This window comes from Pollicipes pollicipes, unplaced genomic scaffold, assembly GCF_011947565.3.
Source record: "Pollicipes pollicipes isolate AB1234 unplaced genomic scaffold, Ppol_2.1 Scaffold_2134;HRSCAF=2493_pilon_pilon_pilon, whole genome shotgun sequence".
In the NCBI taxonomy this organism is placed as follows: Eukaryota; Metazoa; Arthropoda; class Thecostraca; order Pollicipedomorpha; family Pollicipedidae; genus Pollicipes; species Pollicipes pollicipes.
The window spans coordinates 22,937-36,831 of NW_023596058.1; the positions used below are offsets into that span (position 1 = coordinate 22,937).

The following is a 13,895-nucleotide window of genomic DNA, read 5'->3' on the forward strand; positions in this document are numbered from 1 at the left end:
GCTCGAGTCGCTCTCGCCGCCGCCGCCGCCGCCGCCGCTGGCGCGCAGCACGTCCAGCTGGAAGCGCGGCCGGCCGGCCGTCGGCTTGCGGTTCATCATGGGCGTGCAGAGCGAGTCGAGCCCGGCGCTGCTCGAGCGCTGCGGCGGCTCGGCCGGCGGCGGCTCGCCCCAGCGGCGGCGCGGCTGCGGCGTCGACTCGACGCTGCGCAGGCCACCCAGCAGGAAGCGCTCGTGCATGGAGTCGTCGTCGGCCGGCCGCTCGCGGCGCTGCATGAAGCTGTAGCTGCGCGAGAGCGGCGCGTCGCGCGCGCGCTCCAGCGGCAGGCCGTGCGGCGCGGCGCGCTCGCTCTCAAAGCTGCGCTGCTTGGTGAGCGCGGTAGGGGCGCGCGCCGCGCCGGCCGCCGCGCTGCGCCGCTCGCCCGGCCGGCCGAGCAGCGGGCCCGGCGGCGCGCCCCTCCGAGCGCGAGTACAGCTTGGTCGGCGACTCGAGCGTGGCGTGCTTGGGCCGGCAGCGGCAGCCGCGGTGCGAGCCGCCGTCCGTCTGGCTGGCGCCGCCGTCCGACGCCGCCGAGTGCCGCGCCGAGTCCTGCAACGGTGCGGACGCCGTCAGGAGGCGTCCCTCCGGTGTAGGGGAGGCGGCGGGGGAGGGCGACGACAGACACAGCGGTGCGCGGGACCCGAGACCGTTAACCGGGTCCCTGATGACGGGCGGGGGCGCTGGCGCGGGGTGACGCCTGTCAGTGTCGTGATGATCACACCACTGACCGCCGGCGGCACGGCCGGCCCATCAGTCGCACCAGATGGGCGGAGGTGGGAGGTGACACGGACCGTGGTGACTAAACCCGCCCGGCCGGGACGACGATAACCGGATCCCGGCCGTCAGCAGACGGCAGACCGCGACGGTCCCGTGGCGGCGGACCACCGCTTCCGCCCATTAAAAACGGCGTCCCCCAGATAAGAGCTGTGACAGCATGTCCAGCTATTACAGACGCGTTAGGAATAATGACAGCGAGAGTACGGTAACGCCGTTTCAACTTTGGACTGCCAACGTAAAACGAATTTCTTTTTCATGTCCCACAATACGAACAAAGGAGCCTAAACACCGTACTGCTCTCCTGTCTGTTCCGGTGCATGATCAATGAGCCTGGCCATAGGCCTGTCTCGATTGATTCTCACGGCGTCGGGCGAGCCGCCGGTTCAGAAGCGCCGATCGGCGACCGCGCCGCGCCGCGCGCGCTATTCTGGTCCGGCGCGCGGCGGCCGGCCGGTCCGCATCAGTCTCCACCGGGCCGGCTCGCGCCGCGCGCACACGCCGTCCGGCGGTGCCGCTGCAGCCCGACGGACAATGAGCGCGGCGCGTGCAGGCGGCCGGCCTGCACGGCCTGCGGGCGGCCCGCCTGCAGCGCACGTGCCGTCAGCGCCGCGCCGCGCCGGGTCGGGCCGGGCCCGGTCGGGCCGCCCGGCCAGCGGGTCGCCCGGCGCGGCGGAGGAGTGGCCTTCGCGGCCGCTTCGGCTCGGCCCACACAATGGGAACGGCTAACGGACGCGACGACAGGCGGAGAGGGGGTGCCGTGCGGCCGAGGCCCTCCCCAACCTCGTGACACGGAGACCGCGGAGTCCTCCGCGCGGCAGCCGCCGACTTGCTGACACGGAGCCCAGCGTTATGGCGCGGTCAGGCGTTGGGAGGGGAGGGGGGGGGGGGGGTGTTGGACAGGACGGGGTGGCGCGGCAGTCACCGATGGTGACACGAAGCTAGCCTAATCTCTAGATCCAGCTGAGGCTAGCTTCGGCATCACAATGAGGCCAGCAGGGCACAGGCGCCGGCGGCGGCGGTGATGCGAACCTTCGCTCTGGAGCGCGGCACGGGCGGCTGGCCATCCACCGCGCAGTGGTGCCGGTGGTGATGGTGCCGGTGCCGACGGCCGCGCGGCGACGCCGACGGTGACGTCTGCGTCTGGATCGTCGCCATGGAGCGAGACTTCTGCGCCTGAAAACGCAACCCAGTCAGCACACCCTCGCCGAACGCGGGTACGCCAGACAGCCTACCCCGCCCGGAACACCCACTTTGGTATGGGATGACATCATAGCCTGTCACAATACAGCTGCTGACATCACGGCCGTGTCTATCCGTGCAAACTGAACATGGCGACAAACATCATATGCGCGTGGGTGTGTACACGCGTTGCGAGAGAAGCGCACAGGTGCGCGCTGCTCGTGCCCGGCGTGCTCCGCCGGCGGGCATGACACGCTGCCGGAGCGACGGAGCGGCTTCGGCGCGTTAACCGCCCGTCAGCGGCCGGCGCGTCCCGTCGCTCCGCGCGGCCCACACTTACAAACCGCCGTGTCATTCGGACGGCGCCGGCACACGCCGCGCTGTCACAACAGCCGGCCGGTACAGCGGACGGCGTCAGTACCGAGCAGCACGGAGCAGCCGCCCGCCGCCGGCCGCCCCGCCCGGCCCAGCCCAGTCACGCCGCAGCACGGCACAACCTGCCGTGAGCGGCGACGGGCGGCGGTAGCGCCGGCCTCCGCCGCCGCAGCCGCCGGTCGATGGCGGGATGTCGGCGACCCTGGCAGCGGCGCGTCACCGCTCGCTCGGAGGCCGCCCGGCGCGTGAGTCAGCCGGCGCAGAGAGATGCGAGCCGGCCGCTGACTCATCGCACCGGTCGGCCTCCCTCCGGCAGCCCGGCCGAGAGCGAGGTCGACGCGGGGGCGGCGCCGACACCGGCCCGCGGCCGCCGGTCACCGGAGAGACGCTGACGCCGGCACGGTCCGGCGACTGGCGGTCGGGCCGATCGGACCGCACCGGAGAGCCCACGGGCAGCGCCACCGCGCGACGCTACAGTGGGCCGCGACTAGGGGCTGTACAGTACCACAGCGCAGCACCGGCCTAGGCCCGCCAGCGAAGGGCATGCCGCACTGACTGCAGTGAGTCTGGCCTGCGTAGCTCTCGCGACTGCAGCTGACACGTCCTGGTAACTGCTACTGTGTATCCGACCTACCTGCCAAGCCAGAGGCTTGATGGCACACCGCGCACAACTCCGGAGAGAAGAGACAGGCATGGATCCTTCAGCGACATTAGCAACATCTCAAAAGTCAGTCGTCTGGCCGGCCCGCCTCAGAATTGCGCCCCCTCCCCCACCCCACCCCTGCACGGCAGCCCTGTGTTCCAGTGGCGGTCCGCAGCGACGAGCCTCAAGTTCCGGCGCCCACCCCGCCCCTCTCCGCGCCCGAGCCGGCGGCGGCCGACGCCGGGGCGACGTCCAGAGAGCGGGACCGCCGCCGCCGCCGGACCGAGCGGCGGCGACGGCGGAGCCGGACGCGGAGACAGGCGGCACGTACCGGGCTATTTCTGGCCGGCTGCAGCGCCGCCTCCTCCCGCCGACCCTTGGCGTCCTCCTCGGCCTCCGTGTTCTGCTTCAGCGTCTGAAACGACAATCGGACAGGAGGTCAGCGGCGGGTCACGAGCGAGGGCAGCGGCTCCTGCTGTACGACACCCATCAGCCGCTGTGGTCACAACCCTTCCACATCATCGACAGATGACAGCAAGACTGGTCACGACATCCCCTGTGACCTGCTGCAAGCGACGGCGGCGCGGCGGCCACTGGGTGGGCGTGGTGTCCCTCCTCACTGCCCGGCCACGGCTGCCACCCGCTCCCGCGTCCAGCGGCGGGGGCGGCGGCGGGGGCGGCGGCCCGTTTACGAGCGCAGTAACCCGCCGCGCGTTCGGGGGCGCCGGCCGCCGGCGGCGGAGATCGATGCCGGAGGAGACTGCCGGGCGGGCGGCGAGGGTGTCCCCAGCGCCGCCGCGGCCCCCGCCCCGCGCCCGTAAACAGACGAGCGCCGGCGGTCGACACACGGCAAGGGCGCGGCCATTGTCCACCGGCCGGTGGCGGCATCGTCGCAGACACTAACGCGCGAAGTGCTATTGTAGGGGCATAGAGCACGCGAGGGGACGGTGAGGTATATAGATGACGACCAAGGGTCTCGGTTACGTACAGAGGTAAAAACAGCCACGGTAAGTGCGTGATAGGAGAACATAACGACGAGCCCCGAGCACAAAGGCAGTCTCCATCCACACAAGTCGTTATGTTGTCAGGCCCTACGGCTTCTTTACGACGAAGCCATTCACTCCATTTAGTTTATTATTCATCGCAAACAAATGTGCCGTCCGCGCCGCGGGAACACCGCACGGCAGACGTGCTCGCTTATCGTCTCATCCCCGCCCGAGACGGGACCGGCAGTCGGCGGCCGGCGTCAGCAGCTCTGCTCGCCGCCAGTCCCGGAGGACGGCCGCTCCGGTGTCGCGGCCGTCGCCGGCCCGACCCCGCTCGATACGGCACCGGCCGCCCGCCACCCGTGATCTGCATCCGGTGTCGCCGGCCGGCCCGCGCCGCGGAGGTGGTGCGGCGCCGTCGATACCCCGCCCGCCGCCCGCCACCCACTCGCGCCACCAATAGAGCCCGCCATTCAGGCCGCCGCGTCCCCGGAGAGCGCGCTGAAAGGGAACGATAACCCGCCGGCCGCGGCGCGCTCGCGGGCTCTGCGCTGGAACACTCCTCTCCACGCGCATCAGAGCATCAACACTTCAGTCTCCCGCACTAGAACGCGACCACCCCCAGGGTAATTGACAGGCCGCGCCGCCAGCATCCATGACCATGCGTCCCCACGCCGGCGCAGTTCCGAAGGTCGGCGTGGCGGGCCGATCTAGATCCGATCAGCGGCGGCCGGGCCTGGGGCGATCGCTGCCGCCGCGGAGGTGAGCGGCCCGGCGGACCCCCAGCGGCGGCGGCCCGGCCTGCAGCGCACGGACCAGTCGCCAGCGGAGGCGGCACCCGGACCGGCAGCCGGCGACGCCGCGCCCACCACACAGCCGGCGGTGCCAGGCCGTGGGTCTGGCGCCGCGCGTGGCGCAGCAAGGCCTCGACTGAACGCCGGCGGTCGGCATGTGCCCGGCCACCAGCTGTGGTCGCGTTCCCAGGCCTCGTCAGTCGCCACTCTGTCTGGAGTTATGCTTTGGCCAGGAGTCATTGACTCGATTCAGGAACCGCACCGGGCGCGGGACTCACCGCTCCGGTCACTCGCTACCGCGCTGTATCGAACGCCGCGCGGGTCAGCGCGACCGATGTGCGTGAGCGCGGACTAATGACGGCGGGCCCGGCGCCAGCTGCGGCCGGCTGGCGACGCGCATCTGCTTACGCGGCCGCCGCGCGCTAGGTCCACCCCGGCCGCGGGGCCGCCGAACCGCAGCCGCCCTCATGCCGCCGCCGTCCGAACAACTGCCAGCGGCCGGCATCACAAGGCGCCATTCAAACGCACCGCCGCCGCCGCCGGATGCCAGCACGCGTTCAAAGCCAGCGGCGCCGCTGGCCGCGGTCGGCCGGATCTGGCCCTCCGGCGACGGCGCCGACTGGCGGCCCGTCTGGGAGGCGGGACACGCCCTGCCCAGCTTCGTCGTCTCGGCGGCAGCGGCGGCCGACCCGGCGCCCGGGCCGGGCCGAGGAGAGGTGAGCTGACCTCCAGGCCGGTGGCGCCGATCAATACCCCGCCGCCGCCGCCGTCGCCGCCGCGACAAGCCCGGCGGCTGCGGCGCGCCCGGCTCCGTCTGGCCAGCCCACAGACAGCGGAGATAGGATCAGCCCCCTCAGCCGACCGACCCGCGCGGACCGCGCACAGAGGTACACCACGGCGCGCCTCGCCCGGCCCGCGACGCCCCTGACAGGCTGCCACGCCCGTGTGCTGTGTTGCGCACAGGTGGTCAACCACTCCGCCACTGCCGAGTGGTTGACGCCTGTCAGCTGTTGACGTCAAGTGGTGATGAGAGGTTCATCTCACGTCCAAGGAGGTGTCGGGAGCAGGGCGATTAGGCACGGGCGGGGCCGGTCTGTATCACATGCTGTCAGAGGCCGCACACGGACAACAGCGGACGGACGGCGGCACGTCAGATAGTGCTATCTCGTTTGTCGCGCGCTAACCGGCGGCGCGCCCGGTGTTTGCGAGTCGTGATCGGTGTGTGTCACGTGATAAGGACCGAATCTTGATAACCGGATCGTTAACGCCGTCAACTATTGCTAGCCCGTGCGCACGTCTCAGTCAGCGCATACAGCGCCGCAGCACACTCCGCAGACCGCTGCACCAGAGCGCGGTCGAGCCGCCGACCTGGCCGCGCCGGCCATCGCGGCGCGGCACGCCTGCAGGGGGGGGGGGGGAGGGGGTGCGGACGGCGCGGCCCGTGTTCGCCGCGCCCGCCGCCTCTGACCGATCCCGTCACAGTTGATGCCGACCGGTGCCGGGCGTTCGATAACGCGCCGGCGGATGGCGGCCGGGCGGAGGCGGAGGCGACCATGGAAGGCCGCGGCCTGGCGGCCAGGTCACGGCTCTGGAGGTCACCGGGCGTCGCGAGGTAACGACGGTCCACCAGCGACGGTGGCGGCTGCTGGACCCGGCCGCCGCCGCAGGACAGCCGGGCACGAGGGTGGCTCTTGGGAAAACATCGGATCATCACAGCCACCCCCCGTTTTCGGAGTGTGTAGCCAGGCGGTCCGGGTAGAGTGGGAAGGGAGGAGCACGGGGTGGGGTGGGGGTGGGGGGGGGGGGGGGTCCCAGCCATGGACCACTTGGTCAGCTGACGAGTAATTCAGCTGACGTGGCACTGGCCGGCGGGAGAATCACGGGGGAGCCAGCTGACGTTGGACGGGCCGGCCGCGTTCAGCGCCTGACGCACACCGCCGGCCGGCAGGTGACGTCACCTTCAGCTGCGGGGATTTCACCTGACCGCCGGCGCCGCGGCCGGGACAGGTGCCGGCGCGCGAGCAACAGGTGCCGGCGCGCGTCCGACACGGACCGGGAGTGGCCACGCTGACCCCCCCTGAGGCAAACACGCTTCCGAGGCCTGCGACGCGAGGCCAGCGCGGAGTCGAGGGTCTAGGTCAGCGAGGGGTCGAAGGTCGAGGTCAACACAGGGTCGAAGGTCGAGGTCAGCGCAGGGTCGAGGGTCGAGGCCAGCGCAGGGTCGAGGGTCTAGGTCAGCGAGGGGTCGAAGGTCGAGGTCAACACAGGGTCGAGGGTCGAGGCCAGCGCGGAGTCGAGGGTCTAGGTCAGCGAGGGGTCGAAGGTCGAGGTCAACACAGGGTCGAGGGTCGAGGTCAGCGCAGGGTCGAGGGTCGAAGTCAGCGCAGGGTCGAGGGTCGAGGTCAGCGCAGGGTCGAGGGTCGAGGTCAACACAAGGTCGAGGGTCGAGGTCAGCGCAGGGTCGAGGGTCGAGGTCAGCGCAGGGTCGAGAGTGGAGGTCAGTGCAGGGTCGAGAGTGGAGGTCAGCGTGGGGCTGATGTAAGCGTGGGATCGACGCTCCGCGAGAAGGCTGCCGCGTCCCAGGAGTTCTAGTCACATAATAGATAACCCCGTGTGGAATTTTCCTTCCACTGCATGGATTCCTTCCACGGCATGGTTAAGAAGATCGCCTGACCAAGGAGCCCTCGTTCACGTGCCATCACTCAGCGATAAGTGAATTTACCTCGGAGCTTGACGACAAAGCTTCAATCGTAGTACGCATGAAAGGCACAAGTTGGACGCGGTGTTCGGTTTTCCGTGGGCCTCGGGCACTGACCAGCGGAACAATTAAATCACAGACCAGGGCGCACTCGCACCTGTTGAATGGCTAGCATACGCTGCCGGACAAATAAGCCAGGCCTTGGCATGGCCGTTTAAAACAGAGCACACAATAGGCAAAGGCGTACTAACAGATCATGTTTCCGTGGACCTATTAGTCTGCATCACTTGCCCCCTCCTTATAGCGTGACATGATATCCGTTTCAGACAGCAACAACCGGGCGGCCAGGTGGTGAACTATATCGCCAGGCGGCAACAGCGCCACAGCGAGCACCCCGTGGGCTGCTGGGAGCCACCGCGCCCGCCAGCCTGGCAACACGTCCATTTCCGCGCGCCGACAACGTCCCATAAAACGGCGCCAGATGAACACAGCGCTGCAGCGCGCCCGGGTGCACTAAGCATTCCGTTCCGACGCCGGCAGACAGTGACGCCATGAGAGCGGCGGGCTCCGGCAGCCCGGGTCGTTCACGGCAGGAGACGCCGCCGGACGGGAGACAGTGACGCCATGAGAGCGGCGGGCCCCGGCAGCCCGGGTCGTTCACGGCAGGAGACGCCGCCGTACGGCAGACAGTGACGCCATGAGAGCGGCGGGGCCCCGGCAGCCCGAGCCGTTCACGGCAGGAGATGCCGCTGCACGGCAGACGGTGACGCCAGGAGAGCGGCGGGCCCCGGCAGCCCGAGCCGTTCACGGCAGGAGATGCCGCTGCACGGCAGACAGTGACGCCAGGAGAGCGGCGGGCCCCGGCAGCCCGAGCCGTTCACGGCAGGAGATGCCGCTGCACGGCAGACAGTGACACCAGGAGAGCGGCGGGCCCCGGCAGCCCGAGCCGTTCACGACAGTAGACGTCGCCGCGCGTCCACATCGTCGCCGTGGGGCAGTCCGTCGGGACGCGAACATGACGGTGCTGCTGGCCCGGTCAGACCGCCGTCCAGTGCGGAGGAGACGAAGGGGCGGCCCGGCCCCGCGTGAACCCCCTCCGCCGCGCCACGTGGCAGTGGCACGTGGCCTGGAGAGCGTCGCTCGACGACCGGAGGATGCCATTGGCCGTGCTCTCTGACCGGAACAGTCCGGAAGCTAGGACCAACGGTGTGGGGAGCAGGCGGGCGGACGGGCGGCCGGGGCGGGGAAGGGAGGGGAAGGGCAGACCGAGCCAGGCTTCCACTGCCCTACTTTCTGTACAAGTTTCACACTAACCCATTGGCGATGCATGTCGGGAATGACGTTCGAATAGCCCTCCCCCCTCCCCCTACGCACACACGTATCACCCGCACACCCTGGGATGTAACGTCCCAGACCCTCGCTCGGAGATACTTTGTAGACGAGGGACTGTGCGCCCCGGGGCGGACTGACCGCGAGAAGCGCTCATTCTCAGACGGCCTCGCCTTGCCTGCCGGTGTCAGGCCAGCTCAGATCAGTGGCGGCTGACTGGACCGGGTGGTCCGCTCCCGGGGACGGGCGGCGTCACTGGCGGGCCTCGGGGCGCCACCAGGCCGTCGTCCGTGGGCGGCCCGTCCTCCAGGGCGGCGGCGCGCCACCCTCCGTACACAAACAGGGCGCGCAGCCGGCGACGCCGGGTGGGCCGAGGCTGACGCAGACTCCCCGGGGGGCGGCTGTCTCACGCGCGCAGGGCACGACAGGCGAGTCGGGCCACACCGCCATCGGCGTCCCCTGCAGGAGACCACCTGCGCGGACCACCTGCGCGGACCAGAACCACAGCCGGACCAGACCGCCGTCGGCTCCCGCTGAAGGAAACCACCTGCGCAGACCATCGTCGGACCACCGTCAGACCACCGCCGGGCCTTAGTCAGACCAGCCGCCGCCGGCTCCCCGTGAAGCGGACCATCTGCGCGGCGGCGCGCACATAGAGAGGCATCGGACGGGTACATCGAAAAGGAACTGATGAGCACTTCGCGAGCAGCCACCGACCAGCGCGAACGACGTTATCATCGTCACAGAGAGCGTCGCATCGCTGGCACGAATCGAACGTCCCGCACCGCTGCGTATGCGTGGACGGGACGGCCGTCCGTCGTCAGGAATGTCATTCAAATGCGCCGCTTCACGCTCCAGTGACGAACAATGACGCCGCTGTATGGGTACGAGTAGTTTGATTTACACAAGTGCTTCCGCATTTGCAGGCAGTTTCGGCCGACAGACAGAGTCATTTCCGTTCGTCATGCGATGTCAAGTCGACTCGAGTCAACGCTGGCTGACGTGGCGGCCATGTTCACCGACTCATATCGATGAGGAGTAAAATTACGAGCCATGTACCACGGCTGACACTCAGATGGTGTACGATGCCGTGTCGACGTGTTACATCGATGTTCGCTGGGTGGCGGGTGGTCAGCTGCCAGTCCCCATGTCAGCTCTTATTGAACGCCCGCACGCTGCCAGCGACTGCGTGACGAAAACTATCGTGGCTGAACGTGCATCCCGCGTACCAGCAGATGCGCTACAAACCAGATGATTCACGCGGGTATTCTTGGAACAACAAATATATAGGGACCGGTCGGCTCACAGACGCATGGTTTTGAAACAGATATTGAGCGGTACAATTATGTTGCGACAAGCCATTATATGCATGCTTATCTGAGCTTATATATATATATATATATATATATATATATATATATATATATATATATTAACCAGGATTGGCTCCTAACTATAGGCTCGAACCTTTAATGAGAATGCACTTGAAAATAATTTACGTACACCTCGGTCACGGGAGTGTTTGGCCAATCAATTAAAACAATCGTGGGTCTCTGGAAAACACAAAGACGAGTAAGCCAAAGTTGGCGAAGCTTAGCACGTAAGGCACGAAGCTTCCAGTTGTTTTCGTTTTGTTCCGCAACGGCGTCTCATTTCATGACCGAATGGTGGCCGGGTGGCTACCCGCCTTCGCCCGAGCGGGCCTCTCAACACGAAAGAACTGAGCTTGAGTCATTCAACTGCGTGTCGCAACAAACAACAAACATAGTTCGTCAGATTCTAACCCCTGCCTTCCGTCGACGCCGTCCCCTCCCCCCCCCCCCCCCCCCCCCACCAGCACCGGACCCCAGCGGCCGATTTCCACCGCCCTTCGTCGAACCGCCAATTCGCCAGCTCCAACCCGGCAATACATTTTTCATCGGGTCGGCGGAGGCGCCGACCGGCTCTCCTGCGCGGTCGATGACGGGCGGTCCTGGCCAGCTCCGGGCCGCGTTCCCCGGCGGCGGCGGGGGCGGGGCGCGGCGGCCCGCGCGGCACGGGCCGCCGCACTTCCTGTGCTCGAGGGCCGCCTGTCGGCCGCGCTCGCGCCCGGCCGGGTATTTCGGGCCGGAGCGGCGCGCCCCAGCGCTAGAGGAACGCACGAGGGCCCGGTGGCGGCGGCGGCGGCGGGCCCGACGGGCCCCCGCCTCCGCCGCGCCGGTGACCGTCTGGTCCGCCACTCAGCGACGCTAATGCAGCCCACGCACTCAACGCAGCAGATGACTGCTCCATCAGCGCCGCTTTCGCCACACGCGGAGAGGCGGCGGCGCGAGTGCCCGCTTTCGCGCGCGGCGAACGCGGCGAGAGACGGCAGCTGGTGGCGCGCGGCGCCGACCAGCGCCTGCTGTCTGACCGAGCTTCGAGGTAGCAGAGCCACACGGCGGCGAGCGGCCGCGACACGGCGGCTCGGCGCTCTACAGGCCGCTGAGGCACGCGCCGCCCGGACTGGCGCAGAGCTCAATACAGTCAGCCCCGGCGCCGGGGGCCGGAACAGCGGCACGAGGTTCAAGTCTAAGTCATCACTAGCGCAGCAATGACTCGAAGCAATATCGCCCAACATTGTGCCGATGGCAGTCATTTCGCTCTCCATTTCCCATGAGTGTTCTTATACACAGACCAATTCCGGCACGTCGCTCTGGAAATCACTGAGACGCGTTCTCAACTGAAACGGCAGGCGCGAGAGCCGAGGTGCGGCTGAGGGCTTCCGAATGTCAGCGGCGTCCGCAGAACGCCCCCGTCGACTCCGACGGGCTTCCCGGCCGGGGCTGGTGACGACACGGCAAGGTCACCGAGAGCGTAGCTGGAGGGCATCGCCACGGCAACGGATGGCGACGCCACAGCATCCGTCTGCGTTGTTGCTCACTGGCGTCGTCAGAGCGCCCGCCACTCACCTGCAGCTTAGCAAGCGGTCTATGATGTCGCAGTTGGTGGGCTTGTGCCACACCGTCTTCTGGCTAGAGGCGTTGTAGTAGTAGAAGCGCGAGGTTGTTCTGGTCGAACAGCTCCCACCACTGGTTGTCGCTGGTCTTCTTCCTGTGGCGGGACGGGGCGGCATTTACCGTCTGACGCGGACAAACGCGGCACGATCCATGGGCCTGATTAGCAGGCCGCTCGGCGGCCGCGCTGATCGCCGACCGCCGCAGGGACGTGATGAATGACGCATATTAATCAGCCTCGATGGACATCTGAGGAAACAACGCGCGCCGACCGGTAATTCGCCGTTGATGAGCTGATCCGACAGCAGCGCGGAACGACCCGACGGCCAAGGCCGTCGAGCGGGAGGTCGCCCTTGATGAGCTGATCCGCCAGCAGCGCGGAGCGACCGACGGCCAAGGCGTCGAGCAGCAGGCCTGGCTGAGATGAAGTGGATGTGCAGAAGTGGCGAAGCCGGCTGGCGAAGTGGTCGTGCCAGTGAGATGAGGTGTCAGGTGAAGTTGAGGACAAGACATCACATGAGAAAGAAAACCGGGCCTGATGAGAACCCGCGTAATTAGAGCGCGCCTAAAGCGGACGAGTGGACAGAACTGTTACCCACTTCAAACAACCGCATACAGGTATAGTAAGGATGCTGCGTTACCGGAGAGACAGCCTCAATGTGGACAGCGCAGTGGAAGGCCACGGCGTCACACTGCTCAATGAGACCAGACATAATTACAAAGTTGGGAAATCCTTTTAGCGGAAAGGTATCAGCCACCGCGCCATCGTTCCTTTTTTCACTCGCGTCTTCCGATTTGACCAGCAATATCCGGCCGGAGTGCAAAGTTAAATGCGCTAATTACGTAATCATCTCTACAGCGTGACCAATATCGGTAATCAGCAATGAGGCTATCAAATATGACAACTATTGCGCGATTCTGAAATTGCGTGGCAGATAGGAATGCACCGTATCTCCTAATCGGACTTATCGCATTCCTGTAATAGAACTGAGATCGGAAGAGTGATCTGACGGTCCCAACCTTGCAGCAGTTTCGCACCACGTCCGCCCCAGGGACCTCGATCGGTGTGGTGTGGGCCCGGCGCTGCCGTGCAGTGGCGTGCGGCGACAGACCAGGCGCGGCTAACAGTGCGGCGACTCGTTCACCGCAAGGAGGACACCGCGGACGGAGGCTGCGCGGGCAGGACCGGCGACAGATGGCGCTCACGACCGACGTCGGCCGGCAGCCGGCGTTTTACCTGAACAAACAAAACCGGCGCACCCGCACACAAATAGAAGTCGGCACCCGCGGAGAAAGGCAGAGGGAGGGAGAGGGAGGAGAGGGAGAGTCAGGGCGAACGGGCCGCGATGAGAGCGACGAGCGCCCTAATACAATGGTAATGGCATGTGGAAGCGGTATGGCGAGCCGGCGGACGGCTGCGGCGGCAGGAGCGGGGAAGGCGAGGGGACGATCCATCGCCGAGCGCGGCTCCCGCAGACAAGCGGCACGCCGCGTCCTCCGGGACCCCCCCCCCCCCCCTGAGCACGCCCGGCCGGCGCGGCTGCACCATCCACCAGCCGCGGCGCCGGCAGACGTCGAGCCGGCGGCCGCGTCCGGCGTCTCCGCCTCTCAATCTCTCTCATGCCGGCTGGAGCACACCAGGTGCAGGGCGACGGCCGTGTGTGTCCCAGCACAGGCCGCGCTCTCCGTCACCGGCGTGACCCGGCGGCGCCGCCGCTCTACCAGACGTTCTCCTGCGCGACGTCCGGCCGTCACTCACCTGCGCCGACCCAGCGTGGCGAACCACATGGCGTCGGTCTGGCCGACCGCGGCGGCCTCGGCTGGCCGGTAGCGGCCCGCGGCCGGAGGACGGGCGCCGGCGAACGCCACACACACCGGCGACGGCGCGCCCGCCGGTGCCGCTCGGGCGCGCCCCGCACCGGAAGCGCCGCCGCCGCGGCCGGAGGTGGCGGCACGCGTGTCAACTGGGCGCGAGAGGCGGCGGCGGCGGCGGCGGCGGGTCACCTGCGACCGCGGCCGGCGCACACTGCACGGTCGGCTGGCGCGCGTCGCCGACGTGAGGCGGCGCGCGGGCGGCGCCAGCCCCACCGGCGTCCGCCAAC

The 13,895-nt window shown here is 67.8% G+C and overlaps 1 protein-coding gene across 1 annotated transcript; it reads right to left on the bottom strand.

Annotated features, from left to right (window-relative positions):
* Positions 1–95: 95 nt before the first annotated feature.
* On the bottom strand, positions 96–13,581 carry LOC119096666 (uncharacterized). Its single transcript, XM_037219562.1, has 7 exons — positions 13,553–13,581; positions 11,749–11,767; positions 3,343–3,426; positions 1,844–1,987; positions 453–586; positions 174–283; positions 96–127 (listed from the first exon to the last, which is right to left on the bottom strand). The coding sequence occupies exons 1-7, from the start codon at positions 13,579–13,581 to the stop codon at positions 96–98; spliced, it is 552 nt and encodes a 183-aa protein (XP_037075457.1).
* Positions 13,582–13,895: the final 314 nt, after the last annotated feature.